The sequence below is a fragment of the Lissotriton vulgaris genome, chromosome 6, assembly GCF_964263255.1.
Source record: "Lissotriton vulgaris chromosome 6, aLisVul1.2, whole genome shotgun sequence".
Classification (NCBI taxonomy): Eukaryota; Metazoa; Chordata; class Amphibia; order Caudata; family Salamandridae; genus Lissotriton; species Lissotriton vulgaris.
In genome coordinates, this window is record NC_141694.1 from 310087870 (window position 1) to 310104606 (window position 16737).

Consider the following 16737-nt stretch of genomic DNA (forward strand, 5'->3'; position numbering starts at 1 on the left):
GTTAAAGCCATTCCATTTGTAATGAGGTGGCTTTTTAGCTTTGCTTTTATTAGTGTTTTTTCAACTTTCATGTAAATAACATGCATCTGTATGCATATAAGTATATGTATGCATGCATTTATGTTTGTATTTATATAGATATACAGATGATATATGTTTATATATGTATGTATATATATATATATATATATATTCACTGAAAAAACCATAGGTTATAGACCATATATAGTTAGGAATTAGCATTTACAAAACCTTGAAAATTCACTGAAAAAACCATAGGTTATAGACCATATATAGTTAGGAATTAGCATTTACAAAACCTTGAAAATTCACTGAAAAAACCATAGGTTATAGACCATATATAGTTAGGAATTCGCATTTACAAAACCTTATTTTACTCACACAAAACCATTGAAATTCCATATATAGTTAGTTGCACTAACTATATATCGCGCACCCGCAATCCACTGCTGATGATGTCACATATTACATCATTCATGACATGGTCAGTGACATCACTGATGACATCACTGATGACATCTCAAATGACATCACTGATGACATCACTGATGACAACATCCAGTGACTGTATGTTTCTGTAAAGTTAAAATATGTCTTACATATTGAAGAATGAGTGGATGTATAAGTGTCTGGATGAAGGATTTAGTAGGTGCATGACTGACTGTATGAGTGAGTGATTAAATGTGTCTCACTGAGTGCATGGGTTAGTGACTAAACTGTCTTAATTTGTGCATCATTATGTCTGTTGTTCTGTAAACTGTTGCATGTGTTGATAAGTAGCTATATGAGTAACTATATGGGTTATTGATTGGTTGCCCAAGTATTTGTAGGGGAGACTGAGTGTGTGTGTGGGTGGCTGGGAGGTGTATGACTCTGTGCATAGATGTGTGAGCAGTTGATTCACTAGATGTATGGTTTCAAAAGTGCATGTGGAAACAGCTGTATGGGCGGTTGACTGTGTGCATGAGTGTATTGGTGAGTGAATGGATATCTCAGTGCTACATGTCAAAGTAAGTACATATGTAAAACACAGTACATGTGAGAGTTGACATATATAAATAACTGTGCATAAGAGCCAGTGAATGTGTGAGTGGCTGTATGGATCATTGTGAACTTGTATCAGGGATTGTATAAGAGAGTAAATATGTGTTAGTATATGTTTGAATAAGTAAAGTTTGTATAACTGTATAGTTGAGGAAATGGAGGTGTGATTGATTCTTTGCATGACTGACTAGGTGTGTGAGTAACTCCATGGATGAGTGACAGTCTGTGAGTGTCTGTTTACACTGATTGTATCTAAGGTTATATTAGAGTCTGAAGAGGTTCATCGTATTATCACATGAATGATATCATCAGTGATGTGATCAGTAATGTCAAATGAGATGTCATCAGTGATGTCATCAGTGATGTCACTGACCATGTCATGAATGATGTAATATGTGACATCATCAGCAGTGGATTGCGGGTGCGCGATATATAGTTAGTGCAACTAACTATATATGGAATTTCAATGGTTTTGTGTGAGTAAAATAAGGTTTTGTAAATGCGAATTCCTAACTATATATGGTCTATAAGCTATGTTTTTTTCAGTGAATATATATATATATATATATATATATATAACAGCTTCGAGGGTTGCCTGATCTTAGGAAGCACTTTATGCCGTCAATGGTTTACAAAACCTTTATTGGTGCAAACGGGGATTCTGCTTGTTGATGCATTAAGCAATTCAAAAGTCTGTGATGCCTGACGCGTTTCGAAGTCAAGAAACTTCTTCTTCAGAGGCTTGGACACAATGAAGACGTGCACACTCTGGCCCCGCCCACTCAATTACAATTATTGTCCGCCCTGGATGGGCTGTCCAGGTGAGTCTGTGCAAAGCGTTCTGGGCCGGGTAGTCCAGAGTGCATCTTTCATTGATGTCTGCACTAATTAGCTGCTGCGAGGTCCCGTTTCAATCCAGCATGGCATTCCAAAGCACGATTCGGTATATCCAAACCACTTGGCCCCCACTCTCAGGGTGGTGCATTCCCAATGGCAGGGCCTGCCGCCAAAACATAACAGCTCCGAGGGTTGCCCGATCTTAGGAAGTACTCTATGCCATCAATGGTTTGCAAAACCTTTATTGGCGCAAACGGGGATTCTGAGGCATTTGAAGAAGGCGTCAAGCCGAAACCGGTCTGCTGTTTGTTCATCATTGAAACAGCTGAAATCCTCCCCTGGTGTCCTCTGATCTTCTCTGCAAGGAGGGGTGTTTGTAGCATATATATATATATATATATATATCAACTGGAACTCACGAAAAACACCGCCTGAACGCGGAATCACGGGCGTAGACCAGCTTCAGTTTCCAACATTATTTTATTAAATCACACAATGTCAGGACGCGTTTCGACCGTCCAAGCGGCCTTGATCACCTGATATATATATAGTTCCCGGTTGCTCTTGGCTTCCTTTACGCGGCGGTCCTGTGCAGGTACCGGTTACCCTTTGAAATTCTAACAGCGTAACTCCTTCTTCAAGGAAAAACAGCGCAGGTTACCTCTGGATGCGTCATTTAGTTTATTGGCAAAAGGTTTTTTCACTTTTGCCAATAAACTAAATGATTACAACAAGGGGTGGTGAGGGACAGAGTCTCTGAATTAAGCAGAAAGCTCTCACCCAGTCAAGAGATCAGGGCTAGATCCAACACCGTTTTTTAGCTCACTGCACCATCCCAGTTTCAGAACCTGGCTGTATGCAAATCAGTCTGTTCCTGTCCCAGTGCATGATGGGAACAGGGCAAACCAAACTACAAAAGCCAATTCTTACACTGGGAAGGAAACAAGCTCCCGGGGACCGGTTTCTGGTATACTCAGAAATGAGTCCCTTTCTCACTGCTCCGTCATGATTCAAGCCAGCCGGGCCGAAGAAGGCTGAAATGCCAGAAACCGGTCCCCGGTAGCTTGTCTCCTTTCTGGTGAAGAATTGGCTTGGTAGTTTAGTCTTCCCTGTTCCCATGATGCACTGGGCCAGGGACAGACTGATTTGCACATAGCCAGGTTCTGAGCTGGGATGGGGCAGTGAGATAAATAACGGTGATGGATCAAGCCCTGATCTTTGGACTGGGTAAGAGTGGTCTGTTTAACTCAGACACTCTGTTCATCACCACCCCCTTTTTGTAAATCGTTTGGGCCACTATAGGTGTGGCAGGGTATACTCAGACATGAGTCCCTTTCTCACTGCTCCATCAGGATTCAAGCAAGCCGGGCCGACGACGGCTGAAATGCCAGAAACCGGTCCCCGGTAGCTTGTCTCCTTTCTGGTGAAGAATTGGCTTGGTAGTTTAGTCTGTCCTGTTCCCATGATGCACTGGGCCAGGGACAGACTGATTTGCACATAGCCAGGTTCTGAGCTGGGATGGGGCAGTGAGATAAATAACGGTGATGGATCAAGCCCTGATCTTTGGACTGGGTAAGAGTGGTCTGTTTAACTCAGACACTCTGTTCATCACCACCCCCTTTTTGTAAATAAACTAAATGAAGCATCCTGAGGTGTCCTGCACTGTTTTTCCTTGAAGAAGGAGTTACGCTGTTAGAATATATAATATTCTTACATAAAGTGTGGCATTAGCCGCATACTATGATTGAATTTTCTTTCTCTTTCTTCCTATATTGTTCATTCTCTGTGACTTTAACTATGCAAAAAACAACAGAATGTGAGTCTAGGAATTCTAGGAATTATTAAATGTAATTGTAAATTGTACATAATTTTTAATAAAGTTTGTCGCCATATGTAGCGTTTATTAATTTTCTGTAGTATTTTTAACATAAAAAGAATTACAATTCAATATGCTGTTTCCATACAGTCTTTCGAGGCTACACTACTTGAAGGAAGGGAACACATTCTAGTCCTATTATAATACCTCTATTCAACAGATTAAGCAAGTGTTATCTGGTGTACACCAAGAGTAAATTACCCTATTTATACATTTTTTTAATGTTTATAATTGTAAAATATGTACAATTGTAAAGGTTGTTACAGCCTCCTAATATGATTGATACAGTTTGGCCCTTTAGAGCTTCAGGATATTGTAGAACCTTATAACCTTTTAGCTTGTATCTGGTGCTTTTACTTGGCAATTGTTCGGTTATGAGTCCTTTTTTGTTTCATTTTCCATGGATGAGTTGTATTGGTAATCTGGCTTTCCTTCACTCATTTTGTTTTAACATACCAAGCTTTTAAAATAGGGTTGCATACTTTTAATATTGTTTGATATAAATATGTAACTTAGTGTTATTTTCAGTTAGTCATGGAGCATTCACAATATATGAATAAACAGGAAGAAAATACATTATGTATGATTGTGTTTCACTCCAGAGACCTTCCTGTATATTTCCATGCATTATTACACTAGGAATGAGATTCTAGTGATTGGGTGCCCTGTGCTCATATCACTGACTTCTGACTAATCGTCAGGGGTCTGAATAACTTGTACACCTCAGCAGAAGTAAAGAACCTGGGACTTCAGTTTTATTTTGGTCATCCCTTTGCTACCTAAATTAAAACTGTATTCAAAGGTATGAATTTACAGTTCTGGCTTCTCCGGATTTGTATCCTTGTCCTTCATTCTTACACACAGGGTTTTTTCTGTTCTGACATTCTTTGACTACTGCAGCATCTTCTGCTCTGGGCTCCCCCAGAAGATCACTCACAGGCTCCAAACACCTTATATCAAGGCAGCCAGCGTCTGCCTTAACTTCCAGTAGGAGGACTGCATAAAACCTGCCTTTTAGTTTCTCGATTGACTCCCAGAGGATACCGGGATTACATTTCAAGTTATGTGCTTCATCCCCTAAGCTAAATAGGAGAAGCTCATGAACACATAGAACCAAATATATTTTAGTTCAAGGGGCGAGACTCTGGAATGCCCATAACACTATACTGAGAGCTTAATTCAACTACATAAAGTTGGAAAACCTCTGAAAACTGGACTTCTCAAGCTTGCTTTCAGTTGAACTCAACATAGCACAATGGTTGTGTCTGAGGAATATTGGATTATATTACCTAGCTGACCTGAGCAAAGGTTCCACCAAACCATCAAGTTTGACATCCTCTTTCTGTCAGTGCTCTACAAACAAGGCACTCAGCGCAGTACACAATTCCTAATAAATAAAAAAAACATTTTTGCAGGTGCAGAAATATAACGACATTCTAGCAGTTGCGCATTTTATTGTCACAGTTTTTGATAGCCATGGTGTATTCAAAGTTGCTAACTTTTTACAATATCTTTTATGATAAGGGTGGTCTGTGGCTTGAAAACTTTTTCTAAGACGTCTGTTCAGCTAACTGAGCCAACCAATTAAACCCTGTAAAATTATGTTTGCAGTTTACAGGTAGGTTTATCTGGCCGAGCCCTTGTGCACAGCATGATATGCAGTATGGACGATCACCTGTACCTGATGTTTTAGTGTAGTAGAACAAAGATGACTAGAATACGTCTTTATATTAATTTTGATAGCAGCTCATTTTGGAATGTGTCAAAATCAAACCTGCCTAATTCTCAGAAGAGAATTTTTACTTTAGCTGTGTGAGAATAAAAGAGCTGACACACCGAACTGAAAGCTCTCAGTCCAGAGCATATCAGTTTGTGGTATTTTATTTTGTTTCCAAATTTCTGAAAATAAAACAATTTAACTCCGATTTTCTAATGGCAAACTCAAGCTATCTAAACTTCCTTCAGCTTTGATAGACTACCATATATTTCATCCTTGCATCTGTGCACAGCCACATTTTCAAGGTAAGGCCTGCAGAGTAGTCCGCAGGTGTGGTATATTGTAAAATTCTATGACTATTCAAGATTTCGCTTTGCTTGTGCTGTAGAGTTATTATATGTATGGAATGTTTAATGTTACGACACAGTGTTCCCTTAGATTACATACTTGGTAGTAAATGCCCAGTTAAGTTTTCACTGTTTGTGCGTTTTATTCAGTTTTGTTGAAGCGTGGTTGGTTTGCATTATGTTGTTTTTGGCTGTGCATTACAGTTGTGTTCCAGAAAATTGTCTGCAATGTATCTTACTAAGCACTTTTGTTGCAGATTGTGGCGTCCGTCTTGTCTGCTTTGAAGCTACTAAAAATAGTTTAACAACCTATTATAACCCTTAACTTACAGTTTACCTTTTTTAATGTCGTTATTGTAGAGTCAAGGCTAGAGGGTTGGCTTTCCCTGCCTGTCCGAAATACGAAGAAATTTGGATGGGTTAGGAAGGTAAGAGAGGCTAAGCTGCCTGCTGGACTTGCTATTTTTGTTTCATGAAGTTTTAATGAATGATAGCTTCACATAAAAAGGCACTTTTGACAATCAGCAAATTAAATACAATTGTTATGGTAACAAAAAGTATTGTCTGAATCTTATCACACCTCAAGAAATGGTTAAAAGAAATCTACCTGCCCCACCGACTACTCAAACCCTTTGCAAAGTTGAGTCAAAATTAATTTCCATCTTCTTTTCCTTTACCTCTCTTTACCCGATACCTTTATTGCTGTTTCATTCCTGTTGGTCTGTTGTAACCTTTCCCAGTGGAAGCATGCACTTCATTTCTTAACACTGTATGCTTAAAGAAGTTGTATGTCTAAACTCAGTGTCACAGTTTCTTAAATTCATTTTCTCAGCAAAATTAGCACTTTCTACAATACAAAACAAAAGGTGCTAGAACCTTATTTGTCTGAGATAAGATTCCGAAATAGTTTTTAGTGCGAACACAGTTAGGCACTGTAGTTTGAAATAACATAAAATTAACATAAAAAGTGCTTTCTTCTTTAATGAACGTTCAAGCTTTCTTCTAGCACCATGTGGCTGGCAAACTGTGGGCAGCTTGAGCTCTGCCTTTTTTTGCAACATAATTTATTCTTTTTTAGCATCATTAGGTTTGAATTGGCTAAACGTGTGTAATAAATGTAAAGGTGTTCCACTACAGACTGCGAGTCCTGTTTGGAATGATTGTTTAATTAACAATCAGAGAGATCCCCTGTGAGAGCCTATCCAGCCTTACTGAAAGCTCTAATCTCTTCTGATCTCGGGAGGAAGATACTAGATGACTGTTAGTTTACTAAAACTTGCTGAGACAGAGGTATTGTCTGCCTAATGCCGCTAGATTATAGAGATGATACTTGTTCTGTGATTAGTTGACACAGTTATATTTTTGTCTTCTTATGGACACATCTTCCCTCAGAGGTGCGAGTGGGCGGGGAAAGTTTTGAGGGTTGGTAGGAAAAGTTGAGGGTTTAACTTCCTCCTACTTGAGAACTATAGTTTTATAACTACAGGGCATTTGAGGTCTTCGTTACAATGGCATAGTATTATCATTTGACGCACAACTCCTTTTTGTATATGTATTACTATTGCTCTTGAAAAACATTATCTTGTTATAAAGATGTTCTAAACAGGGGACCCCAAAATGTGTCTTGCTTAGGGCCCCAAAAATCTCTAAGATGGCACTGGGTCCAATGTTGAGATGACTGGTCTACCTGGTCTATCACGTCAAATGTACAATGGGCACATTTCATGAAGAGCAATCTTTGCTCCACTTGGGCTGCAAAGTCTTATTTCATTCTAGTAATCGAAATAGACCATGGTACCTACTGGGGCACCTGTGTTTTTCAGACTTCAGGCGCTCATACCTTGTGAAAATCATTTCAGATTTCTGTTTTTGATAGAGTGGACACACATTGGATCTCTGGTCCCCGATGGGCCACCTGAATGCCAGCTGTCACTTGAGATCTGTGATAAAGGGTTAGGGTCCGCATGCTCCTTCTATGATGCATTATCTCCAGAATGGTAGGCCTTGGATAGAGATTTTGAAGATTCCAAAATCAGAGGGACCACGATCAGCCAGTGATACATTGACTCAGTGTCTACGTGAAGCTAAAAAAGAGAAATACCCTGGTTTTCTCTTGGCCAGGAATTGGGACATTGAAGGCTTTGACGAGTTGTGGAATGAGGAGTGCGTAGGTACTCCAGGCTCCTCATAGTCCTCATCCTAGATTGGCTCAGGATGTGCTTGACACTCTGGATGTTGAGACTTATGTTCTGTTACAGCTAGCAAGGTCCTCATAGTTCCTGAGCAGCTCACATTGTAAGGCATCCTTTGCCCATCTCTTCATTTAGGTTTGTTAAACTGGTCTGGTTTACTCCTCTCTTCACTGGGAAGTCCATCATCTCGTCTTCCCTTCCAGGCAGGACACAATAGGAGGGCTCTACTGCCCCATGCTGGGCACCATCCTGAAGAGGCAGCGGTGATACTTCATCCTTGGGTATCCTGCTCCTGGCGATGCACAGCAGAGTTCATTCCACTTTCAAAGTAAATACAGTGAGCTTACGTAGAGGACCATTCCCTGTCCTTTTAATGGGAGAAGGGAGCTATGGGCCAGTGAGAAAGAGCTCCTCCTTCGGAAGTCATGGTCACCAATCCATAGCAGGTCATATCTCTAAGGGTGTTTTGGAAAGTAGAGGTGTATGCGGCAAGTGTACATTGAATGTTCATTGAGGAGAAAAAAGGCCAGACTTCCAATATGAGAATTCCTTTTGCCTGACAAAGAAGTGAATGGGCACTGGAATTTGGACTGGACCCTTTATAGCCTAGTCACCATGAGAAAGAGTTAAGCTATATAAATGCAGATATGAAAGCAGGAGTGCCAAGCAGTCAAACCAGTTAAGCTGTTTCTATTGCTTCCTGGCAGAGTTGTGGTGCCAATGCAAGTTGCATTCCAAAGCAAACATTTGCAAAGCAATACATCTGGCTTGCATTTCGAGTTCTCACCAAAGCATTTTTTAAATGTCTACTTCATTGAATAAAAAACATTGCATCCTGTGTACCTTTTGGATAAGTAATTTAATGTGTAATGATTCACTGTACTTTGTGGATGTAAAATAGTTTCTCCTGCATTACAAAGCAAACACTTCATAGAAGGCATTTTGATACACCAAATGGGAATGGCATTGAGTAAGGTGAAAGAGAAATTCGCCAGAGTAGAAGCATCTTCTAGTGGTAAGGTAAAAAGCCTACTCCTGTGTCTGTCAATCAGTTGCAGGGGCGTAGCTTCCGGGTGTGGGGGAGGTAAGGGTGCAGCACCACCTCCCCAGATACATTTTTCTTAGCTTAGTAGCCCTCAGTCCGCCCTGCTATCTGTGTTGGCTTTTCTCAGCATGCGACCCGAATGTAATACAAAATAGTGATCTTTGATGTAAACGAGAGAATCTAGGCACATTTAGGGTTTACATGGCAACTGACTTAGTTCACTAATGGCATTGTCATTGGGGGGCAAGCCATGAATCTTTCTAAGGACTAGCACTTTGAATAAATGCCTATCGAGGCAGTGATATAATATGATGTACTAAGGAGAAGTACTTACGCTTTTGAAGAGATTGTATCATATTTTTACATTGTTTGTTACACGATGTACGTGGCAAATGTTTTCATGGCATGGCTCGTGCATGAGCTCCTAAATCCAAGCAAAGCCCATAGCTTGGCTCTGGCTTGGCTTGCATAAGCCCCCTTCTCAATTTGTAATTTGGGAATTGTACATGGAGCCCTCAGACTCTGGCTAAGATGAGGTGAAATGGACAGGGGCATAAATTCAGCGGGGGTGTTTGGGATGTAACCATTCTCTAATGCATTCTTCGTTCTGTAGTTTAGTCTGAGGGCCCTGAGTCAGGTCTGCTATGTCATATACTTTTATGAGCTGCAATGTCACCCTGAGAGTTTGCCACTGGTTAGAATATTTGCAAGTATTCATCACATCACTTTTTTGGGTGTTAGATTACCAGTAGTATGCCTGGACATGAGACTGTTGCAGCTTTAAAGGCTTACTACTGCCAATGTTTGTGAATTTTAAAAAGTAGTAAGTCATTCATATATTCATTCATTCATTCATTGGCAGTAGTAAGCTTGGACCGCTGCACCAGTCTCAAGTGTCCAGGCATACTACTGGCAATCAAACACCCAAAAACGAGATGGGATGAATACTTGCAAATATTCTAACCAGTGGCAAGCTTTCAGGGTGACATTCCAATTCATAAAAGTAGCTTTTATACAATGGGGCATAACAGGAATGGCCTCCAGTCAAGCAGATACTAACACTCACTTTGTTTGGATAACAACAAAATATTTGTGGCTCATTACCCCAGTTTTGATTTAAGGCCACGTAGCCGAAAGAAATTACAGACCGCAAATAAAACGGAGGTAGGGTGTTGTATTCAATTAACCTTGAATGACTTTCATTGGAACTGTTTCCCCAAAGAGTGGAGCTGTAATCTAGCTTTTGTATAGTCACAAAATATTTTATAATGGAAACAAAACATTTAAAGTACAAAGATGGAATATAAGAACATAACCTCTTGTGTATTACTTAACATTTTTGATCATATTTCTTTAATCCTCTTGAGAACAAAGTTTGTTAGCAAAAGCTGAGTGTTAGTAAAACCCATTCCCTGCTATTTTTCTTTATAGTATGTTGTTGTAAGCAGCAAGAAGATTTTGTTCTATGACAGCGAACAGGATAAAGAGCAGTCAAACCCATACATGGTGTTGGATATTGAGTGAGTATTTTGACAGAGCTTATTAAAACATATTATTGTGATCCTATATTATGGCAAGTGCTTGTTAAAAAAAAGCCCTGTTCTACAGTTTTTAAAACGTGATGTTTATAACATTTGAAGTTGAATATTAATCATTGTGTACATTTCTTTTACATCAGGAAAATGTATGCTTGTCGGTGTGTGTTATGAAACAGTTTCAGAACCAAATATTGGTTAATTTATTCACGGGTTACACAGGTTCTAGAATGCATAAGCAATTTTGGGGCTGTCCCTTTGATGCCGGCTACACTAGATCTCTCATTATCCACACATTGTCTGATGCAGAAGGTATGGATTCATTAAAAAAAATAGCGGATAGTAGGGCCGTATATTAGAGAGTATAGCACCCAAGAGTAATGGAAGACTGTTATAAAGGTGTTTGTGCTGAATCTTCGATAACTGTGGCTTGTTTTTCAAACAATAAGGCTGCATTTTGTTAACAAATTCCATTTCAATTTAGCACCTCTCCGTTACCTAGTGTGTTAGAGAATTTTTCTGAGGAAAATAATTGTTTCAAAGTTATGAATCTTTTGAGTTCCTCTTTGAGAATGTTTAAGCTGCTCTACATTAATTACTGATACGTTGAGTCTCGCTATCCTCCAGATTCATGAGATGCCGGAGCACTGGTAACAGTATGAAACATTCTTGTTCAGTAAAATGCACCACCTGCTGATTCCCCTCCAGGACATGTTCCCTCCTTTGCCACGTCGTTTCCGGCACTTGAGGTCTTCAAACTGCAAAGTTCATGTTTTCTGCCTTTTCCCCATCTTTTTGTTTCCTACTTCCTTAGATGTGCCTTACTTTTTGTTTTTGCTCTTGCCCGCAGCAACCAGTTTCAAGCAATACTCTCTCAATCAAGATCCACATTTAAGAAACCCTCCTCCCACCCCACCCCCCACCCCCATCCCCCCTGGAAGCTTCATGACCCTGCTGACCTCTGTTTAGCCAAACTGATTTTGCTTTTCTGGATTTTCTTTGCCAACAAAAGGGCCTAGTTCTGTGTCTGTCTCTCAGCCAGAATGCTGGTTGCAGCCAGGCTGTCTGTCTTATTTCGATTGTGGTGCATGCCACTTGGATCACCTAAAATACTTCCACCATAGTGTAATGCAGTTGCAAGTGTCTGCGATTTTTCCACTGATATTTGGTGTATCGCCTTGTAAACTCTCCTTTGCCCTAGTTTTTGTGCTTTCTTTTCTCCAGCAGTGGATCTTTCATATATTCACTTGCTTCAGTCATTGCCCGTAGTCAAGCTGGGAATCCCCAGTATATTTAAATAGCAGTAAACAGTGTAGACATGGTCATTGACTTGTCCAAGCACTGTTTGTTTAGTAGCACGTCCACCTTTATTTGGAGCAAAACAAACCTCAGCCAGTGAGGTGGAACCATCAGCTCCTAGAGGCCACAGTAACTCTGATTTCTACTGTACGTCATGTGTGAGGGACTCTACAGGCCAAGCTTTGCTCTAATCTTTCAGTGAGCTCAAGTCTATTACTTTTCTTGATGTGCCGGGGGCCTAAACTATCCCTATCAACAGCACCCAAACTCCTGTGTTTTTGGGAAAATACTATTTTTATTCTGGGTCAGGGAGACCATTTCCTGCCAGTCAACTGTCACCTTTTCATCTTGTGGGCATAAGGTTTATTCTGATGAGCCACATTCCCAGTGTATTTTTCTTTATCCTGTTCATAAGGCGTCAAGTTGTGATATTTGTAAAACCTTTACTGCAAAGGTTCTCAAGGACAAGGAGAAGAGCTTGACATTATATCTGATGGGAAAAGAGATTTCCCTCCTCGTAAGGGGGGATGCCAGCAGTAATCTACAGTGTCCTGCAGAGATCTGCTCTAAACCCTACACTTTTAAATATTTATGTGCAGCCACTGGACTCTATCATTAAGGTATTTGGAGTGTCAATCATCTTTTATGCTGATGACACTCAATTGGCTGTCTCCCGTTCCCCTGAATCAGGATCCCAACATCATCTGGCTCCTTGCCTCGCAAATGCAGCTCACTGGGTGGCGTATTGCTCGTTGAAACTAAACTGAGATAAAATCGATATGATGTTATCGGGGAATAATACAACCCCTCGGGATAGTTAGGCTTGACTGATTGTTTGGGTGCTCCACATTCTCCCTTGTCCCCCAAAAAAGTATGGGCATGTGACTGGATAGTTCCTCATATATGGAAGCCCAAGCAAAATAAACAGACTACATCTTATTTTGCTTTGCTGAGAACTTTACGTAAAATCTTAAAGTTACTACCGGCATACTCTAGAAGAATTGTAATCGAGGCACTCATTCTTTCCCGCCGGATTACGGGAATTCTTTGTATATTGGCTCACCTATAACTGTTATTAAGAAACTTCAATTGGCTGAAAATGCTTCTGAATGGACCATTTTTAAGTTACCCAAATACTTCTCAGCTAAAGGTGCTCTGCCTCCTTGCACTGGCTTCCAGTGGAGAAAATAATATAATATAAGCCACTATGCATGGACCATAGAGCAATTAACCACAGGGGACCCTCTTCTGATCTAGGCCTTTTTAACGCCCTTCAGTCCCAATAGGATTTTGAGATCCGCCAATGCAGGTCTTCTGTGTGCCCCACGTATTCAAAGGACATGATAGGGTAGAAGATTTTTCTCCCTTGTGTCCCCAGAATTATGGAATTCAGTGCCAACTGAGCTGGGAACTGAACCCAATGAAACTAAATTCCGAAATTGCTAAAAACTTGGCTGTACCCCAAGTAACCCTTAGTGTGTAGCTCAAGACAGTCCAAACTCCGCACTATAATTCAGGCAGCGCTGGGAATACTTGCAGTAGCTATGAGCTCTTTAAATCCGCATAAGATAAGATGCCCCCTCTTCAGAGGACAATTCTGTGAATAGTGCCCCACCAGGCACTCCCACGAAAGCAGCACTTAAAAGGGGACTCATACAGTTTCCTGAACTTGATATTTTTGGTACAGAGTTTGCCGCAACCTCCTTCAGAATACTAAGTAGGGAACAGGAAAGCATTCCATGTATCTGTCTACGGAAAATATTGTGTGAAAATGTCAATCTAGTGATGAACAGCCTGTTAAAAAAAATCAAGAATCCTGAGAAATCTTTGTCGGTGACAACCACAAGAAAGACCTCATCGATGACGAGACAGTCAATGCCGAGAACGGCAACAACAGTACTATGTATGTCTCCTCTAGCACTGTTTCCTATGTTGATGGATTCGATTACAGTGATACCCTTGATGGTGAGCCCATCTACGGCGACGTTGATGACATCACCTTCAAGGTTGACTATAGCACCGTCCACTATTTTATATACTATATCTATGTTTTTACCTTTATCTTATCTTATCTTAGGTGCAATTTATAAAGCGCACTGACACCGAAGCTTCCTGGCGAGGGGGAAGCACAGGTGGCGAAGTTCTAACTAAGGGTGGGGAAGAGATGAGTTTTTAACAGTTTTCTGAATTTCAGAAGGGAAGGGGAGGATTTGATTGAGAGGGGAAGGAGGTTCCAAAGCACAGGAGCTAGGTAGGAAAAACGGCGACCGCCGAATTTCTTAGTTTTGCTTTTAGGGGTAACTAGCAAATCACGGTGGGCTGATCGGAGGTTGCGTGTTGGGCAGTGAGGGCGGATGAGAGATTTAAGGAACGTGCGGCCAGAGCAGTGAAGAGCTTTAAAGGTGAGGCATGCCACCTTGAAGGCGGCCCTTCGATCAACTGGAAGCCAGTGGAGGCTGATGAGCAGAGGCTTGGCGGACTGCCATCTGGGGGTTCCATGGATCAAGCGGGCCGCTTGATTCTGGACAACTTGGAGGCGTTGTATCAGGAATTGTGGAAGACCGTGGTAGATGGCGTTAGAAAAATCCAGGCGGGAAAGTACAAGTGAAATGACAGTTTGGGTAAGTGCCGCAGGGGGAAGAAGGTAAAGATGTCAACATCTGTTCTACCTCAAAGTCTGGAAGCTGAATAGGAAGAGGATGCTAAGCCCTCAGATACTGCACATAGCCCAATGTAATTGATGTGTGCTATGTTCCAGATTTTGAGGATGGAATGAAAGAGAACTAGTCTTTCAATGAATTTGATTACCAGCAATATTATAGTTCACATATCCCACATTTGTAGGACTGTATTGAAAGAGGGAGAACTTACTGCAGCAACTATCATTGATGTAGCATGTACGCCTCAAACACAGGCTTTCTCCAACTTGCAGGAGGAACTGTCTTGAGAAGACCAGGCTGGTTAAGATCTACAGCCTTCTGCCCTCCGGTCCAGTCAAAGAATCTTGACAGGCCTGGTGATGGTTTTAAGAAGACTGACAGTAGGGCTGCAAGGGCGCTAGGTATTTTACAGTACTTATAAGAAATTGGGTGAATGATTAAGGACTGTGAAAGCTCTACTCTGGGAACAACGTAGTCCTGGTCAAAGTGAACCACAAAAGTCACCAAATTTAATAAAGAAACGTAAACATAAGTCACCTAATTAACCTCAGCTTAACCCTCTATTAGCTTGGCTCAAAAGCAGTCAATCTTAATTTAGAGGCAATGTGTAAAGTACTTTTGCAGCTCACAAATAGTAATAAAGTGAACACACAGCACAAAAAAATGCCTAATGCCAAATCGGTTTAGAAAAATGGAGTGAATTTAAATGAATGAAATGATTCCAAACAGATCAAATCCAATCATTAGTGCTGGAGTTATGAATGTTTTAGTTCAAAATAGCGCATAAAAGATGACGGCGCCAACTGCTGGGAATCTGGTTGCATGAGACAGGGGAAAATTCAAAAGTTAAGGCTGACCGCGATGGAGTGTGGTTTGGATACACAAGGTGGATTGGGCCCAGTCTTGGCTTACCTTTGGACTTATAAGAAATGTTAAGGAAAGTTTTTGACAGGGCAGCAGACCGTGGCGTCGTGGAGGAGCAGCTGGGCGTAGTCGCACTTAAGATTTTTGCCTTCTAACTTTTTACTTTTTTTAGAAGTTGAAAATCTCCAGCAGGAGGAAGCTGTAGCTGGTGAGGGCTATACTAGGCTGCAAACTTTTGCCAAGAGGTCCCGCTGGATAGGGTTTGCTGCTGCAGAGAAGAACATAGCGGGAAGTCAGGCCTGCCAGCAATCCACTTCTGGCGAATCGCCTGGCAGATAGATCCTGGTCTTCTGGCAGTTCTCAGGACACTTTTTGGTGACACGTTTTATAAATCCCACGTTTTAGGGTTGGGCAGAAGCAGCAGTTCTAAGGGTACAGAATCTGGGGGCACCACTTGGGGAGGAAGGGGGTGTAGTATTCACTCCAGCAGAGGCCAAGAGCAGAAATCAAGGTCTCTGGAGCTTGTCATGTTCCTGAAGTCTTGAAGGCCAGCCAAAAAGTCCTTGTCATTTCTGGTGGTCCTGGCATCAAGGAGATGGTCCAGTTTTACTTCAAGCAGCAAGACAGCCCTTCAAGCATCTAGGCTGTCCTCTGGTGTCAGCACAGCAGTCCTCTAGGGGTCCAGCCAGTTATCTGAAGTCTTCGACAGGTCCGGGAGTATACTAACCAGTTGATCTGTACCTGGTGGCAGCCTTTGAACTGGGGGGACGTTCTGGGCACATCAAATTCTGGAATTCTGGCAGGTGTCTGGTTTGAGTGTGTGTGTCCTGAAGGCAAGCCCTTAGTTGTGAGTAAGGCCGGGAATAGCTCTGCTCCCAGCCACTGCGGCAGGATGGCCCATCCTGCTTACACCAAGTCCCCTTTATCTCCCTGTCTGGTGGAAATGCGCATGCCCCAACAGCAGAGCCATTCACAGTTATATGACCCAGGACACTGGCAGCAGGCACCAGATGTCATGGGCAAGAAACTTTTTAAAAGTGGCATTTTCAGAATTGTGACTTTAAATCTGACTTTACCATTATAGTGGATTTTAAATTACAATTCATGTTAGTCCAAACATGACATTTCTACTTTCTCCCAATCAACAGTTCACATTTAAAATACAAAATTATTTAACATAGTGTTATCCATTGGAAGAGAAGTTTTACAGCATCAAAATATGTCGGTGTTTTTCACTACCAGGACATGTAAAACCTGAAAGTAAAAAATACAATGCACCCTGCCTTATTTGCCTTTATAG

General features: G+C 41.2%; 1 protein-coding gene across 3 annotated transcripts in view; it reads left to right on the forward strand.

The window, feature by feature from the left end:
• ROCK2 (Rho associated coiled-coil containing protein kinase 2) overlaps window positions 1-16737 on the forward strand; it is a 582433-nt gene that overhangs the window by 502341 nt on the left and 63355 nt on the right. For all 3 annotated transcript variants that reach the window (XM_086926333.1, XM_086926334.1, XM_086926332.1), the window contains 2 exons: window positions 6203-6270; window positions 10511-10599. In XM_086926333.1, the coding sequence (XP_086782459.1) occupies window positions 6203-6270; window positions 10511-10599 (157 nt within the window). The remainder of the gene's footprint in view (window positions 1-6202; window positions 6271-10510; window positions 10600-16737) is intronic.